Source organism: Lipophrys pholis, assembly GCF_963383615.2.
Source record: "Lipophrys pholis genome assembly, chromosome: 1".
Classification (NCBI taxonomy): domain Eukaryota; kingdom Metazoa; phylum Chordata; class Actinopteri; order Blenniiformes; family Blenniidae; genus Lipophrys; species Lipophrys pholis.
The window spans coordinates 43397792-43416845 of NC_137635.1; the positions used below are offsets into that span (position 1 = coordinate 43397792).

General features: G+C 39.7%; 1 protein-coding gene across 3 annotated transcripts in view; it reads left to right on the top strand.

Annotated features, from left to right (window-relative positions):
• Positions 1 to 19054, top strand: part of glis1a (GLIS family zinc finger 1a) — a 46840-nt gene that overhangs the window by 11455 nt on the left and 16331 nt on the right. For 2 of the 3 annotated variants that reach the window (XM_080481472.1, XM_080481473.1), the window contains exons 2-3: positions 10040 to 11119; positions 16219 to 16380. In XM_080481472.1, coding sequence (XP_080337598.1) covers positions 10268 to 11119; positions 16219 to 16380 — 1014 coding nt within the window. In that variant the 5' untranslated portion in view covers positions 10040 to 10267. Of the gene's footprint in view, positions 1 to 10039; positions 11120 to 16218; positions 16381 to 19054 lie in introns of those variants that run through there. The other variant, XM_080481474.1, reaches the window with a different exon arrangement.

Sequence of the window (19054 nt, forward strand, 5' to 3'; positions counted from 1 at the left end):
TAAGATGTTGGCTTTAGGATTAAAAACTGACAAAGATTGAAAGTGGACAAAGATTATTTATTAGCTGGCGTACACAAGAATATCCTGAAGAGAATTGGAGAACCTTTCTTCTGAGGTTGTCGTTTGTCTTTTTGTGTGTGTGTGTGTATTATACTTGAAGAGAGCCACTTGACAACAGTTTATACTAGTGGCTTAACGGTTCCTCTCATGCACAGTTTGGTTCAACTTTATTTGAAAACTGAGGTTTGAACCAAACCAAGAAAAAAAAATCCCCCAAAAATCTTTTAATGCTTGTGGGATTTTAGCATGATTCTCACTTTCTGATGTGTGAGAATTGGCAGCTCTGCTTTATTTCGAGATCATATATACATTTAATGTGTTTTGTCCAACAAAAAGTGGGACGCATCGACTAGAGAGAAGTAGATCCTTTGGGAAATTTGCGTCCTCCTTCTGGTCCACTGACCTGAAATAAACACTTTTTTATAGTGATGGCCTTTAATATGCACATGTATATTTTCTATATGTTACCAGTCGCTAAAATGAGCAGTTTGAAAACGTAACTCTCCTTCAAGCCCATTTCCATATGGTCGCCGAATAAAGTGATGTGTGCAGTAGGGTGTGGTGGACGCAGGGTTCAAGCCAAGGTTCAGGAAAACGATGTTTAAAAACTGAAATCTTTGAAACAAAGGTTTTCTGGGTTGGTTAAAAGTCAATACACCCCTAGTTTGTACTTTTAGAAAATAAAATATATTTACTCATTTAGCCGCCCCCCTCCCTAAGAAGTAAAGCTAATAAAAATTAAAATGTCCTTATTGTTGATATACGTTAAACAAAATGGAAATTTCCTTTTCGGTTATTAAGCAGAATATTATTTGTTTCTTGTGGGACAATTAATTACTGTTAAATATCTTGTCTAAGAAAGTACCTGGCAGGCTCTCGCACTGTAATAACTGTGTTGTGTGTCTTTCTGAATTGTGAGCCAATAACACATCCTTTTTTTGTGCAACATGAGTCTTTGTTATTCACCTGCTCCCACTGAGTTCACTTTTGTCCTAAATGGGCTCACAATGATGACAAAGTGTCAAAAAACTTTTCTGGCTTCAGTCGAACAACAAACTGGCCCATCACTGATACAAACGACCACATGTAGCTGAATAACTGATGGGAGTTTTCTTTCTTTCTTTTTTTTATCCAGTGACAGCGCGGCACAAAGGAGCCAAATTTGTCACATCAGAAACTGAAGGTCAAGCAGGGTTACAAATCACTGAGCTGAAACTCTTACAGGAAAAGACTTTGTTAAAGCGGGGTAACTTTAGAGCAGCTGCAGGTCATTATACAGCTTCAGTCACGAGTACAGATGATGGACATTATCACCCAGCTTTTATGCGAAATGACTAAACCTGCTAAATTCAACAAGAGTGCCAAAAAACACTTCAAGCTTGCACTTCAGCTGAGACGGAATAGTAAATGTAAAAACAACCTTATTGAATCAAAAAATATTGATATTGTCTAAGGTGACAAAGACGCACCAAGATTTATTTTACTGGCAGAGCTGCAATGTTTCATATCATAACAAAATATAGGAAATGTAAGATTTTAGAATAATTGTCAATAATTAGTTACTAATTCCCTGTGGAATATTTGCCTTTTTTTTTTTTTTAAGAATAATGTTGCATAGGATTCAAAAGGCAGTTTCTCAGAGTGATGAGAACCTTTCACATTAATGTCCCGCTGTGCTATAATTAGTGAGTGATTGCATGAGGTCGCGCCTGCCACATGACTTTTTTTAGGAGATTTGACGGCACCGGTACAGTCGTTTGGGGCGGCTGTGGCTCTGCTGGTAGTTGGCTCGTCTTCCAATGCAGAGACTGGCTGTTCAATACTCCCTCTTTCCCGATCAATTAACGGTAAGACACTGCATGCCAAGTTGCTGCATGACGGCCGTGTGCGTGTGTTGCTTCAACAAAAACTTAAACCTTTGGTTGAAAACACAGAGTTGATTCATTTGTTATTTTTCTTCTCTGGCTTCATTACTAATATGGGTCGTTAGATTAGACTGATAACTCTACAGCTGTGCATTCACTTATGTTCCTCCAAATGTTGATCTCTTGAAGCTACTCAATGCAGCTCAACATTTAAGTTATTTGTAATGTAACTAGCCCTCTCTACCCACTGATGATCTATCTTTTTGGTGACTGACTCACCTTTTTCCAGCTGGATTTTCAGCAAAAACAAATATGGAGGAACAATCACCTCCTCTCCTGGGTTCTTGTGGGGCAGCTTTACATTCCCTCCTTTCATTAAAAAAAAAAAAAAATGAAACAAAACTATGTTTCCACAGACATTAGTGGTTTTGTCACCTGGACAGGGCTCAACTGTGAGGAAAGGCCCCAAAAATTTGGACTTGACTTGATTCGACTCCGTCTTCCTTGGCAGCACCGGTCAATTTTGTTATAGGTCTGTTGCTGTTGCACATTGTCACCTTTATTAGACTGATCGCTCACTTCGATGTGCAGGGGTTTCTGCTTGTCTGGAAAAACTGTATTCAGCTGGGTTGTTTTTTTTTTAAACACAGACTACGGTGAGAAATGTTTACTGTAGACTTAAGTCTTGGATTGGGGGGGGGGGGGGGGAGACATGTACCATAAGTATATGATAACAAGCCCTTTAAATCAAACTGCAGCACGAATAAGTTGTAACTGCTCTACAGTCATTGGCAGGAAATATCAGTTGTCTTTCAAAATGTCCAAAAACACAGTTGTTGAAATGTGTTGGGTTTTTGTGTGTGTGTGAGACAAAGCAGTGGCTGAGGTCAGGTTACATTTAGGCAGAGAAACATCTTGGTTGGGTTTGGGAACAATTGTGGTCCTGTTAACCCCCGAGAGCTTGAAGCAATTTTTCTCTCTTTTAATTTCAACCTGGAAAACATCTTTGGATTAAGTCAATAACGGCTAAGCCACACTGCTCTCTGGAGAGAGAATTTCTAAATACAGTTGATGTCTTTGTCCTTAAGACCACACCAGAGAGGGTTCAGAACAATAAAACGAATAATATTTTTTGCTCAACATAATCAGAACTGTAACTCACACTCAGCCGTGAAACGTCGATTTTACTCACCTGCTTCTAATGGCATCACCCAAAGTCTGAGGTTTTAATAACTTGTGTGAGGATGTTGTGACGACTCTTATTACAAAGTGTGGAAATGTATTTTGGTGATCCTAGCGTAGCTGTGTTTGTCAAGCACAATAAGATTACGTTCCCATGAGATGTGGAAGTTAATATTTTTCTTAGATTAGACATAGAAAAAATGTCGATTTATCCCAAGTCTTACGTGAAACAAACACATTTAAGTTAAACAATTTGAATACTTAGAGCTTAATATTATGTCTGCAGCTGCCACATCTTATGCACTAAATCTTAATTTTACAATAGTAATTTGTCTCTGTCACACATCAATAAATTATGAGTATATGTATTTATAAGATTGATATTTCAGAAAAACTGTTAAAAATATTAACACTAATACTTTTATACTCCAACATGGAGTGTTTTGACGCTACTGAGAAAGTTCTTCCAGCTCCCGTCATTGATCAGACTGAACAAACTGAACATTAGAGATTCACTTTACTACAGTTTTATATCCTTTTATAGATTGAAATGAAATGTTGGGTATTTATTTGGCCTCTACTGGCTCATTTGGTGGAGGGGCGAGAGGGTGAGCCGCGGGAAGGTTTGCTTCAGTTTCGAGAGCGAGCGAGAGGCGGACAGAGAGAGAGAAGGAGCTGTAAGTTGGTGTCGAGGCCGTTTTTAGTTCCAGCACAGTTTAAAAAAGAAAAAGAAAAAAAAAGCACACAATGTGTAATGGAAGCGCGTATAGGAGGAGGCTGTGTGCAAAACATGTTAGGAAGAGTGTAGATGTATAGAAGCAAGTGACAGGAACACACACAACTGGTGCTATTGTGAAGGCGTGTTCGTGTTTGGAGTAAGAAAAAAAATGAAAGAAACTGAACTATGAATTCCCTTCAAAACCTCAATTTGGAAGTACTATGTTTGAAACAGAAACGGGAGGTCTTGCCATTCAAGCAATATTAATGTAACTCGATCTTCATCAGCTCCTGTCTCTTCAGTGTTGATAACTGTCACCGTCAGCTGGTTTGATAGTTTCATTCTGAACGGAATCCTCATCCATACTGGTTAAAACAGGTAAACGGAAAGTTTTGGATGATCGTGTTGAAAAATACTCAAGTGTGGTATTAAAGTACAGTGCTTTTATTATTTACTCTTTGACTTGTAGTAATGACAGCTGGTGTCTTCAGTGAATGTGTCACGCCTGGAAACTAAAAACGGTGCCGGATGAGGATTAGTAAAAGATAGGCCTAAGACCTGGCACTGGGCTTGTAATTTGACAGGAACCATTGTGCTCCATTAACTTCAATGACATTACAATGTTTATCACTATGCTCCTGAGAAAGAAAATGGAGCTTGAATTTCTCGGCTGCTACAAGTGTTTTTTTTTTTTTTTTTTCTAGAAGCTTTCTAAAGATTGTTTTTGAAACATCGGATGCCGTCATATACGATGTCGTCAGTTTCTTGGAGAGGGGGGGGGCGGCAAAACCACCCAAAGCACAAATTCCTGAGGCCTTTTTTCAGGATTAGAGGATACACATGAATTACATATTTTTCTGTTAACTTTTGGAAGGAAAGGGGTATCTTTCACTTCTAATCACAACAGTGTGCCTCTTTGTGCAGCGCTGCAGTGTCAGGTTGGGTCTCTTCCCTCAGTATAAATAAATGTTTCAGAGGGCTCCAGTTTAAATTTCTCAGATGAAGCAATTTGACAGCTCATGAAAGTTTCAAAGTGGACAGAACAGAACGTTTTCCGTGCTTGTTAGCTTCATTTATTATTACAGAGGGCTTCATTCCTGCAGAGACGCTCCTCTGCATGCTCTTGAAGAATCAGACCTAAGTTGACCCCTCACTGAAAGGGAAAATATCCCAAGCTGGCTTGTCTCTTTTTCAGCGAGTTATAAATTTGTGCATTTCGTAGTAAAATGAGTTTGCTTGTGATTTATTAGCTCTTTTTTTTCTTCCCCCGGAAAATCTCAGTAATGATGAGTTTCTAACCGTAATCACTGCAGGGCTTATGAACGTAGGCAAAAAGTTCCCTCAAGCTTTTGAGCTATCAAAACATTTCTTTATCAAGTCACTCAGGTTCACCAGGGCTGCGGTTTTCCTTCCCACTTTGTGTCAATAGCAGCTCAGCGTCTGTGAGACTGACGTGCAGATGGTTATAAGATTAGATATGTGACCGATGTCAAAAAACATCTTAAATTAAGTGCATTTGTTAAAGAGTGCAACTGTTAAAGAACATTTTCCTTCCTCTGTATTTCTTCCTTCGGGCTGTTGCAGCGTGGTAAAGTGAAGACATGTTTGTAGGTATACAAGAGGGGTATGACATACTAGTGTGTTCAAAGTTGGTCAAAACTTATATTTTCTGAAAATGACTTGGCTGCTTGAGTGGCGTTGGATCGGTTTACAAGCTTTGTATACCAGGGGGCAACAAAGCTCAGACTTGGAGAAAAGTGTTGTTCTGCCTGCATAAGTTTTACCTGAAAATATTAAGACGTATTCCGATGCAGGAATAATTTAAGCGACCAGCTTTGGCAGTCAATAGCACCTGTGTGCTCATTTCATTTAGACGAACAAAGGTTAATAATTCGACAGCAGAGTAATTTATGATTTACTGCCTGACATTGAGCACACACACAACTGACTTCACAGGATTGATGCCTTTTGAAAGTGGGAGAATTACTCTGAGAGGTGTAAACTCTCACCCGACAGCCAACTTTCTGTGTTGCTGAGGATACCGTTCCCTCATGTCCCACTATGAAAACACAAGAAGCATTTGTGTGACCGCTTATGTCATTCATATGTTGTTTTTTTTTTAAATAAACCGCCAACCACATTTATGAGATCCTGTTGTCTTCAAACATATTGTCCTAAGCTGAAAAATACGGCACCTGCGGGGATTAGCACAGAAAATCCAGGAACTAAGATTTACAGCTCTTATTTTCCCCTCAGTCATAAAATGGATCGTGTTTTATGTAAAATCATGACATAATTCAAGCTTCAGGTTTTAAATGATATCCCAGATGTAACTGGATACGAATGGTGTTAATTCTGTATGGCTTGGTTGCTTTTGTTTGACCTGATATTGGATTTTTACAGTGAACAAGTGACTGATTACAGCACTGGGGAGCGCATCCCAATAATTGCATGAACCCTGTATTTATTGAAGGATATGTAAAGTAAAAAGGCTTTTTTATACAGTCAAATTTTGATTAAGTTAAAAAAACAACAACTACCTAATGATGATAAAGGGTGTCCATGAAACTTTTCAGATGCATTTGTAATATATTCATCTTTAAGCTGTACATTTAAGTAAAATAAGGAGTTTGTCTCAGTTTCCAATCTGCTGAGGGAACACTCCAATCCAGTAGGTGGCAGTAATATGCACATTTTCTGCATCTGAACTATTAAACCAATCAAAGTGACTTGGAAGTAAAACATCATCTCTCATGGTGGTATAAAATCAATCATGTAGAACTGCACATCTGGTTTGATGCTTTAATTCTTCTTTCTTCTTTCTTCTTTTTCTTCTTCTTCTTCGAAATGCATCAATCAATGTTAAATTTAATGTGGTAAATATAGGAAATACATATTTTTTTCTTTTATTTGTGGTAAAAGTGTGTTTGTGTACGCATTCATAAGCATTTGGGAAAAAGGTTCTGTGAAGTCATGAATTTTTGTTTGCAAAAGTGATCACAAGAGGAAAATCTGACTAATTGCTTTGTTATGTTCAGCTGCTGGGTGTTAATGCTCCGTGCATGTAATTTAGTGCTTGCTAAGTAGTATGTAATGCGTTTTATAAAAGCATTTACACCGGCTGTGAGCAGCTGTCTGGAAACGTGATTTCTGATTGTGTTTACAAATAATCAAACAATGAGTTAAAAAAAATATGTATTTTTTTACCATTATCATTGCAGCGTTGAACACAGAGCAAGTAGAGCACATCAGTTTTTTCTGAGACGCACACATAAAATAATTAAGTCAGACTTAATCTTAATCATATGCTTAAGCTTTAATAACATGTGGATTTGTGCAGGTTATTACTGGCTAAGACTCAAGATACCATGTATTCATGTTTAATCAAGTTTAGATCCTTCAATTTTAAACATTCCACTTATACCTTATAATATGTTAATACAGACTCTAATACTTGCTTTTATTGATCCAGAAACGTCAAACAAATTGAGACATTATCCCTGTTTGTTATTGTTTATATGTTTATTTTTTTCTTTTTAGAAAGAACACTATGGTGCATTCCTGACTTTCACTTTAGTGACTTTTTTTTATTTCATCCACATTTCACTTAAAGCAAAACACACACACACACACACACACACACACACACACACACACACACACACACACACACACACACACACACACACACACACACACACACACACACACACACACACACACACACACACACTCACACACAGAGTTTGTAATTCCAGAACCAAAGATCTTGTTGTTGAGACAAGTACACATTTGCTTGTCCTGAAATGCCACAGCTGTGTTTAGCTAACCTCAGCAAGTGAGTCTTTAAAAGACACCACATGAGATGAGGCTGCTATTTTACAAAGTTTGCTCGCTCAGTTGAGGCTTTGTGGATCACTTTTTTTAGATTTACTGTCTGACTCTTCTTTCTGGATTGAGACCAGAGTGGTTTGTGAACGGACCCTTCTAAAAAAAAAAAAGTCCCCATATTGCTATATATACCGCTGAATATGTTGTCATATTCGCAGCAAATTGGATGTTTACACCAAAATACTAAAGCGTGAGCAGTTAGATATAAACATGGGCAGAATAATTCACAAGATCGTGGTGAAGCTGGCATTATGTTTCCCCTCAAATCTGTAATATTGGTTTTAGCTTTCAGTCCAACAGGTACAAGGTTGTAATTATCATATTTCAAACACACCAAACCATCAACACACGTATCATTAATCTCGCTCAGCTCGTCGACACGCAGACACTTCACAGCCTCTCTAATTAAGATTCAACCACAGTTCCCATGACTGGTCTGCTGCTTGACTCTGGTGGGGGTGGGGTGGGGGGGACTCCAACGATTTACGGGAAGAATCATAAAACTGTAAACCAGACTATACCAGGAAACTATGTGCATGAACCTACACTTAGTGACTGCATCAGTTAATATAACTACAGAAGTGAAGTTACTCATCCTTTGAGCTGTGCTCGGTTCTCGCTCGTAAAATAACCATCGGCACAAAATCCCTATTGAATCTTTCCGATGACTAATTACACATGGCAGAGATCCTGCTGCAAATTAGATCATCAATATGTGCAGATGTCCGAGGACGACTTCACTCAAGCCGAGCCCAATAAACAGTCAAGGGTTCCTGCACAGTGGAGCTACTGTTTGTGCCGCAGAGGCCTGGGGAAACGTCTGCGTGTCCCACCATTTTCCGCCACTCTTAAGTTGCACCAGTAGCTGGTCGAGAGATGTGGTCCATTACTCTTCCTCTGTTAACAGACATCTGGACCGGGTTCTAGGCAATCGGCTGCCACACAGCGCCTGGCGGGGCGTGACAAGGGTGGCCTTAAAGCCCGCAGTAATGAATCACACCAGACTGTCACAGCAGCTCAAAAGAAACCAAATATACACCCGCTGCAGCGTCACACTCCGCAATACCTGACTGAAACCTGCTGACGGGGGGTCAGACATGATGTTTGTTTGGGTTTCATTCCATCCAAAACCTTCCTCGGCTGGTTACCCCGGTCCGTTTGTTGGTCATTTTGAACACACAGCGGAAGTGCAGGAATGACAGAGTTACACATTTTAGCTTTTAAACTGTGAAATGGCATGTGAAGTTGTTACACCAGCTGAGTCAACGTTCTGCAGCATCACGACCAATCCGAATTTAGTCCAGCCCATACAGTGAAATCTGCCAAGTAGTGTCTTCAAAAGGAAAACTCCATCAGTATTACACACAAAAAGCCTTTTAGTGGCTCCAGAGGAAGCTGCTTGAAATCTCACTTGAGTAAACATCCGTCTGCTGTGAAGCCGACGGATGTTTGAACATGTGGAGGGAAACAGAAATGAATTGATCAGACTTCTTCAGCACCTCTGATGAAAATGACCAGATCGAGGCTTCATTGGTAACATCAAGATAACACACCAGAATTTTCTTAGCTTTTATATTGCATCCTGCAGTTTGGGTTAAAAATCAGTTTTTCAGATCTATAGAAGAATTGTATTGACACACTGCCTGGATTTAATTAAATGAATGCTGCACTGCAGTATCTAGAACATGAAGATTACTTGACTGGAACAGAGCTACCTTATAAGAATATTTAACATTTAATTTGAGACTGTATTTTTAAGATGTATTGGTTACTTCCCTTCAGCCATCCATCGCTGTGTGAGATCTTTGTTGTACAATACGTCATTACTGAGCTGTTGTCAAAGTTGTTGTGTTAAATGCACTCGTATTATATTGCTGTACTTGATTTTCTAATGATTGCCGTTAACATTCTGAAGTACCTTTTCAGATTCTGACATTAGATCCCAGTTGTGCAAATACGTTTAAACCTCTCAAATATCAAAAAGTACATTTAAGCCTTTATCCCATGGATCCCTGTGGTGATAGTCACGCAGCATAAACTACATTACTGTGCACAGCTGCCAAAACTGATTTTTACAGTGAAGTCTTTTCTACACAGCCAGTAGTTTTCCTTCTAATGCTTAAAACATATTTTCCTGATAAATCTTATGTACTTTTACTGTGTTGGATGTTGACTCAATGACAATTGTAAGAAAAGGGGATCTGTGTACTTTTCCACAGCTACTTCATTAGGCTGTTATGTGAATTGTTTCTGAAAGTGTTTTGTGTTTGTGATTTTGATCTTGTGAGGTGACTCATTCGGGTTTGGTTTCTGTCTCCCACAGTGCTCGAGTGATGACTGCCGACGCAGCAGCTTGGAACAAATGACAGAGGATTACGTATGCAGAAGATGCCAGCAGCTGCACGTCAAACTGATTCGATTACACTTGAGTACTAAAAGATGTTGTGGACCCTTGTACCTTCGATGGATTTTTAAAGTTGTTCCAAGGCAATCACAATTAACAATTTTACTGTGGGGAAGTCTTGATAGAAGCAAGTGAGCGGGGGCCGTCATGTGGCCCCCCGACCTTGGGCCTCCAGATGTACAATTGACTCTCCCTGGTTTTGGGAGCGTGTTTGAGGATGTCGAGGATCCTCAGGCTCCGTTGTCTTGCGGAGGCTTTTGCCAGTCATCCATCCATTCTGGAGGCCTGTGCTGTGTTCCCAGGGCCTCCCTCTCCCAGTTCTCTCTGGCCTGTGACCTCACCTCCCTGCTCAGCTGTAAAACAGCTGGATCGCAAAGGGAAAGGACCGTGGAGGACTTTGCCACCACAGGTCACTCAGACTCCAAAAACAGCACCCACATGTTCAGCTGCTACCCCCAACCCTGTCTCCCCGTTTCCTACACGCTCGCCAACTGTGCCACCCCTCCGCCTTTTGGCTCTGCGCCGTCCTGTTTCTCTGATGCCCAAAACAAAACATCTCAGCAGCAGCAAAAGGTTCAGGAGGAGTTTCGCGCAATAAAGCAGGAGCCTGCAGATGATTTCTTGCCGTGTAAGAGGGAACCATTCCAAATGAACCAGCAAGCCGAGCCGTATCATTTGGGTCAGCCTCTCCAAGGCTTTGAGGGTCAGGACAGCACCCAGTCCCCTCTGCACTCCCCGAGCCTGAACGGACCATTAGGCCGCGACTCGGTTCTGAACCAGCAGGAGCAGCTGTGTCACTGGATCGACTGCAGCGCCACCTACAGCAGTCAGGAGGAGCTGGTGAGGCACATCGAGAAGGTGCACATAGACCAGCGCAAAGGGGAGGAGTTTGCATGTTTCTGGGCCGGTTGTGTGCGTCGTCACAAACCGTTCAACGCTCGTTACAAGCTGCTCATACACATGAGGGTCCATTCTGGAGAAAAACCCAACAAGTGCATGGTGAGTTGCTTTGTAACAAACCGTTTTTTTTTTGTTTTTTTTGATTGTACGTGAGGACAGACAAAACCTGCACATTTTCAACTAATAGGCGCCTTTGAGAGTTTTATTTAGGACTCCAGAGACACTTCAAACTGACAGTTACACATTGTCCTTGGAGAGTTTCCAACACATAGTGGCCAGCAGGGTTTGTTGGGCACAGTGTGTGAGTTTAAGACCAGCGAGTCTCTAATTATTGCCTTTTAATTATGTGTACAATCCGCCTTATTGCTCGTGTCCACTGCCAGATGCAGATTTCTCTCCTGCTTGTGCAAACTGATTGGCCACTGTCACGTTTAGGCAGTTTTCAGCTTGTTTTCTGCAACTTTTAATTAATCGTGTCAAGGCGTCACAAGGATGTTGGGGCATCCAAAGTCAAGAAACTAAAGTCGTGTCGCAGTCATGATTTGAATGGAACTGCAAGTCGTAAAATCATCAATAATCTTTATTACTTGGAGAGCTCAGTAGGAATTATGCCAGGGGTTTACGTCCACCTTATTCATAGAAATTCTTATGAAATACTTGAATCAAGCTCACAAACATATCTCATCCTTTCCACCTTTATGTCTTCCAATGCTTAATTTGAAGCGCCGTTGAGAGCCGTTTCCTTACTAACAGTCTGTCTCCGATCAACAGTCTGTCAGACAGAGCGATGATTAAACGGTTTCCTTTCGTCACCCATGTTTCCCTTACTCATTAATGCCTGAGTGAGAAACCTGGATCAGTCGAATGAATGGTGGATGTGTTTGCTGCACCGAGCTGCTGATCACCCTGGGTTGGGTTTTTTTTTTTTTGTGGCAAATGCACTTATTTTACAGTTATTCCAGAATTAAAACGAAAGCACATCGTGTAAATTCATAACCCAGAAAAATTGTTTTAAAGTTGGGCAGTAATTAAATTTTTTCCAACATTGACTACTTCTAGTATTATTGTAGATATTAAGCAATTAACAAATAACTTTTCAACAGCCACTTATTTACTTATTCATCAAACCATGTGACCAATGTCACATGGATTTTATGTGTTTTAGTAAATTCTTTCTCCAGATTGCTAAACCTTCAGTATTTGCAGTGCACTGCCAAACATAACTCAAACAGTAAGAACATTTTTGCTTGGTCAATGTTATTTGTTGTAACAATGCTTTTTGGCAACAAATGGGATTCTTCAGAAAGCCTGTTTATTTCCCTTTTAAATGGTGCCAGATTTGTAGGGGATGTGTATTTTTTTGGGTATGAATAGCAGAGCTGAGTAAGTTGCACTCCTGAACATCTCCTTAATCTTCTCTATGAAACAATTTTGACTCTGTCAAAATGTCTTGTCTCTGCAAATTTCAGCCATTCAAGCAACCAAGCAGTTGAACAATATGTTCATTTTCACAATCAGGATCCTCTGTATCATGATGGTCACCAGCCTGCTCACACACTTCTGCTCACGCTTCTGGGAGAAGCTTCACATTCTTCGTTTGTTGCTGATCTCACACAAGTTCAATAAGGTTGAGGTCAGGACTGCTGGCAGGCTGCTCTGTCGTCTCCACTCCCAAATTCTGGAGGTTGTCTCCCAATAAAGAAAAGCTGTCACGGGCAGAGAAGATTTTCTATTTAATTTTTTTAAGGGACCAGTCCACCAACTCTGTTCTGTTGCACGTCCCACAAATGCATGTTTCTTACAAATATGGGACATGAACAGGCTTTCCAATAGTAAAGAAAATAGTATGAAGAAGCATTGTTTGAAAATACACTCAACAAATGTCTTTTCTTTTTTTTTTTTTTAAATACTTGGTTTATATAAAGGAGTCTAACAATGGCCATACAGTTATAATTCAATTGAAAATGGGAACCTTTACAAGCTCCATGTTGCAAAACTGTTTTCCAGTTTTGTACAATCAGATGTTGGTGGTTTTAGTATATGGTACTAAAATGACTGAGGATGACTAAAACAATGAATACTTACTCGTAATAAACGTACTGGCTGGGTTCTAAAGATTAAGAATGAGAAGCTTGATGGTTATGTTTTTCTGCCCAGTCAATATGGAATCAATTTCAGAGAAGTGCTTAAGACTTCATATTTTCCACATTCTTACTGCTGACTGCCCTGCCACCGAACATTTCTGCTTTTTACAGTTTACGGGTCTGATTTATTAACATAGTGTATGGAGCGGACGGAATTGCATGCAAACACAACTAGATTGAGTTTTCACTTTGCTTGTGTTTTGTCAGTGATCAACTAGGAATAACACCAGTGACATCATACAAATGAGGGTTTTGTGTGCTTTAGGCCCTGTGCGCTCATGAATTATCTGAGAGTGGGATTGGATGGAGCGTTGAGCCCCTACAAGCACGAAATGAAGTGTGATACCATGGATAAACTGAATTTGGCCCCCCCCAAAAAAAGAAAGCTCAATATGGATATGATCCATCACAAAGTCAAAGTGGGGAAAAAGAAGAGCAACGGAGGAGGCCTGGATAAGATTGTAAGACCTAAGAAGGGTTTCAATAAGCAGAAAATGACTGAACCTCCAAAAAAACAGCAACCATTAGAAACGGCACATCACGCACAAGTATATAAAACCATATTAAAGATTTAAATCAATTTGCAGGAAAGTAGTAAATGTAAAAAAATGCTCATTTGATAGCTTTTTGTTTTTTCATGACACTGTAAACTCGAAATGGCAACATAAACAGTGCAGGTATTTTTTTTTTTTTTTTAAACACAATGATGATAAAGACCAAACCAGATCAGACGAGGTACGAGCAGAGCGATGTTTCTGTATTACAGCGATTACCTCTGATCCCTCACATGCTGTCGCCCTTCATCCCTTCTGTCACGAGTCATTTCTGAAGCTTAACTATTTGTGAACTGAACATAAATCCCCGATCGGTGAGTAACTCCTATATTTCATGCAGCCATCATCTCGGGCGTCCGATTAATAATTCAAGCACGTGTTTTCATTGAGGGACTTGCTTCCTACTTTAAGTGAATTAGTTTGTTGAAAGGACCCAGTATGCTGCCAGTTTGTAAATATATTACAGTGGCGAGTTGTCTGCAAACATATTAATAAGATTGAATCAACACCAAAAATCAGTCATTCGTCACACTTTGAACTACATGAGTTAACGTCATTTATTCATAAAGCGCCCGATCCAAAACATGCCTATTGAGTCATTCCTGAGGCAGCAATGGAACATTAATATCTCACATGAATGCAACCAGTGTTTGTTAATGAATTCCGTTTCACTTACCAGCTCATAATATAGAGCCTCTGATGCGACAGGTGTGTCTCAGGCTGTAAACATTGGCTCCCAGAGCTTTCTCAAACCCACAAATGTAAACTCATTGCACATCATTTTTAAATTAATGACATAAACTTGGGTACTTTTAAAGAATAAACAAATTATATTGTATGTTTTTACGAAAAAGACCCAAACCAACAATGACCCAAGAGCCCGCCGTCTGTGACTCCGCATAATTTTGTGTCTAGTCTGTCGTCCAAGAAAAACATTACAGCATCCGGAGGAGCCCAAAAAATTGCAAGTATTTAATGTGAGGAAACTCTGTTGAGTTTTTATTTTCGAGCAAGAAGTATACACTCTGTTTTTTTCGCATTGGTGTGTCTAAGAACACGACCTTCTAATTGAAAGATTTTTACATATTTTGCACATAAATGCACATATTCAGTGGTGGAATTTAGAGTTTTCTGTGTTTTATTGCCACCGCAACCCCACATGGACTGAACAGAAAAGAAGACGGGTGATGTTTTTACGCCATTTATTAAGTTCGTATTGCTTATCCGTGTGTATACGTGGAGAGCAAGTTTTAATGAGGTGGAATAACACATTGGTTGGTTTCCTCATTGGATTTGTTAAGAAGAAGATCTCAGAAATGAAGAGAAAATTGAGAGCATTATTGTTCTTCAGGTAAATGGGTACAAAAAAATAAGAAAAGTGAGAAGTGGTTTGTATTTATGGCAAGTAAAACAAATGCCATGAATGTTTGAAGGTAAATAGAAGGATAGAAAATTAGCAGCCTAAATAAATGTGTCTCAAGTTGAAGTCTGCTGTTCTTTGTGTTCAAAACTCAAATGTGAGTTTCAAGTGTTCCTCAACAAAACATGTTACGTTTCACTGTATGTGTTTGTGTGCGTCAATTACTGGTCTGTGTGCTTGTGCAAGTTCAATATGAAGTCTTCCATTCAATAATCTCCATGATGTGAAGCTTCATCTTCACAAACCTATTAAATTGAATGATGTGACATTTACAGAGTCTGAAACTTAATAAAACACCCGGGGTAAACATTGGGTAAGAAACAAAGGTCACTCTTCAAAGTTTTGTGGTAACGTTTTATAAACAGCATTCTGTCAAGTATGAAATTTATGGGAACATGGTTTTCTTTTAAATTGAACTGAAACGCAGATATACTGTATATCTTTGTGTTAAATCACTCAAATTTGCCATGGAAAATCTCTTGGTTAAACTCTAAGATTACTTCATAAAATTTAGTTTGCTTTAATCCTTCAGCGTGCTTGTCTTCAGTGCTCCTTTTAGATCTTTCAGATTAGTTTGACATGAAAGTCAGAACCAATAACAACATGGCTTATCTGAAATCTGAAGGTTTTTTTTTTGCAGTTATTCCGTGATGGATTCTACATCAAGCTGACAAATTTAGTTTTTTGTTTTTTTTTCTTGTCTGAAACCCTTTCAACCAGAATATACTTCAGTCATGTTGCTGCTTGAGAAAAGTTTGATTCGAACGTTCGTATGCCGACTCATCATTTCCGTTCTTGCCGTCAATCAGTTGTCATTCAAAAATGTTTCTCCATGTTATTTAAATTTGAGGGTACAGGAGGAATGAAGTGTACATGATTTGTATATGAGGATGGATATTCAGATGTTTGTTCGTTTCAAAAGCGAGTATCTACAGCACAGTATTGCACTAATGTCCTATTTTCTGTGGCATTAATTCATAAAAAGTATGTTTTTTGAGCCTCTTTATTCGATGAACTAATGACGCAAAAAGTAGTTTGCGTCCACTGTTCTCACGAGGAACTCTTGGATTTCTCTTCTAGTTTGAGGGTTGCTCCAAAGCTTTTTCCCGTCTGGAAAACCTGAAGATCCACCTGAGGAGTCACACGGGAGAGAAACCCTACATCTGCCAGCACCCCGGCTGCCTCAAGGCCTTCAGCAACTCCAGCGACCGAGCCAAGCACCAGCGCACGCACCTGGACACGGTCAGTGAGCAGCGGCAATCACCTGACACACACACACACACACACAGCTTTATTTATAGGAAGTACCTCACTCTGGCATAGGTTCATTCAAGTACAAAGCTTCAGTTTAAATTCGGAACAAACCTGCGAACAGCTTTTTAAAATCATGCCACAATGTAACACTCAGCAGCTGGTGGATTTATGCTTCTCTGAAGATGCCTCTCTGCATCTGTTTTACACTTGGACTTGATTCGCTTGCTGTTATGGCCTTGACAAGGTTTGGAGCTGTGGTTTTTCAAAGTGTTTGTGGCCTGTAGGAGGCGCCAGAGAGCAGAAGAGGAGCAGGACAAATCTTTGGGTCATGGAGATGTTCTCTCCCTGTGTGAAAACGTGATGACAGGATATGAGTTTGGAGCTAAAACAATTTTTTTAGGTCCCGTTCTAAAGTATGATGTCCCTGTGAATGTGTAAGTTGTCTTTGTGTTTTTAAGGGTCAAGAATCCTAAAAAATACACTTGAGGTTAATTGGAGACTAAACTGCACGTAGATGTGAACGTCTGTGGTTGTGAAGACTGCAGGTTATTACCGAAACATGTGATAAATTGGATATTGTTGTTGAATGTTAATCCATTTTACAACTGCAATACTCAAGTAGATGAAGTCCATATCTTTGTGCTCTGGGATTTGTACCCCCTAAAGTACTCTGTCTCTTTTTGGACTCGATTCTAATTGGACCCAACTGTGCCGGGGTTTTATTTATTTATTTATTTATTTATTTTGAACAACATGTGGTTCTGCAGTTTCCACCAGAAGCATTTCATTAGCGGAGCTGACTTTGTTGTTTTTACTCATTTTGATTAGATTTTCGTGCTTTTGATTTCTGCCCTGTGGCCACTAGGTTGGATGTAATGCTGGAAAATATGAAAATATCATTCGTTGTCACAAAATGATGCATTGAGGCTCTATTTGAACGGCGCACATGAAAACTGCACAGAAATGTTCTCACTGTGAGGCTACACTGCTAACCACTAAGGCCTCGTTTACGCGACGTTTTCGAGAGGAAGTGCAAAACTATTGTTGTGTGACGGGTGTCAGTTTACACGACAGCGGTACTCGGGGCCAGTGAAAGCGCAACTTTTCGAAAATTGCTCCCAAGGCGGAAAAAGCTCTGAACCACTTTAAACAGGGGAAAACACAAGTTTCTGGAAACGCTGCAGACGGCAGAAACGCTGCGCCTGTGCACCACGGCTGAAGTAAATAGTTTTTCTGCACATGCGTGAGTGGATACACAAAAACAAAAATGGCCGTCTCCAGAATGATATGACTCCCAGTCCATTTTCTATTTGGACTTGGTAGTTTCATAGTTGAGTCACCCGGAATATAGCACTCCAACCTGGTGGTCTGTCCACACAAATGTCTGTGTACTCGCCATTGATGATGTTTATAATGTTCTCTGCATGCACGCATGTGGCCCACTGGTGGCCAAACATTAAAACTATATTGTTTCTCAGTGTTTCTGCCATTTCCATGTAAATGGACTTTGTTTTGAAATCGTTGCATGTAAATGTGAAACCTTTCTGAATCGAAAGTGCAAAAACCATGTGTTTTCACTTGAAACGTTGTCTTGTAAATGGGGGGGGGTGGGGGAGACTTTACGATAATATTCATCAGCCAAATTCATTCACATTTCATCCACATGTTCAATTATTGATGGTCATTAATAATGTTAGGATATATCTCCATGATTGTAATTGTTCTACAATACTTCTATTAGTTAAAAGTAAAATATTTTCTTCTGAAATGTGACAAAGTGGAGGAATAGACCTGAAGAGATTAGTTTGGTTTGCGTAGAGTCTAAACGCATATAAATACCCTATGTTCAGTAGTAGTCATCATTTTAATTCAAAACGATGCCTGAAAAGTCCCGCAGACTAAAAATCTATGTCTTATAGCACCAAATATTTTACTGTAATAACTGGTATTTGCTGTGGTGCTCTCCACAATAAGATCAGTTTCATTGAAAGTGCCAGTGCGGCCCTCCTCTCCCCCTCCCCCCGGTCCACATAGCTGCCTTATATACAGTCTGAATTTTTGGGAATTGTGAAACTGCATACCTGCTGTGGATTTACTCCACAAGCCAAAGTTATTTTTACTCCTGCTGACAAGCGATGAGGATTTAGCAGTAATCCAGCGAATCTGATCTCTTATTACATGGCTGAGATGAGGCTGCGCGTTGCTCTCCGCTGTTATTACAACACGAGTTAGTGAGTTATTTTCTCCCTTTTGTGGTTTCACGCTTTCTAATGGCGGCTTTGCGGTTGCGTCACAAATCAAGAATCAGACACATCTGGCGCCATCGCGCACGCCCGGTGGAAGATTGTCTGAATGTAAATAATTGCTGAGTATAGGGTGACGGCCAACCATATAAAAAGCTTCTCTAGTTTGATTAAACCGCTTGTGTAGTGTTACTCATATTTAGTGGATTTAAAAAAAAAAACCTAAAACAGAAACGTCTGTTTTTAACTGCATTCACACAACTGAAATAATTATTCCAAAAATTTTTTTTATCTAATAGTTTTTTGCAACCTTTGCACCTTTTATGTTTTCAATTGACATTATTGTATATTAATACAACTTTGTATTGGTGACTGCATTTATTTAGGGTAATCTGTCATGCTGTCTGTCGTTGTGTTTA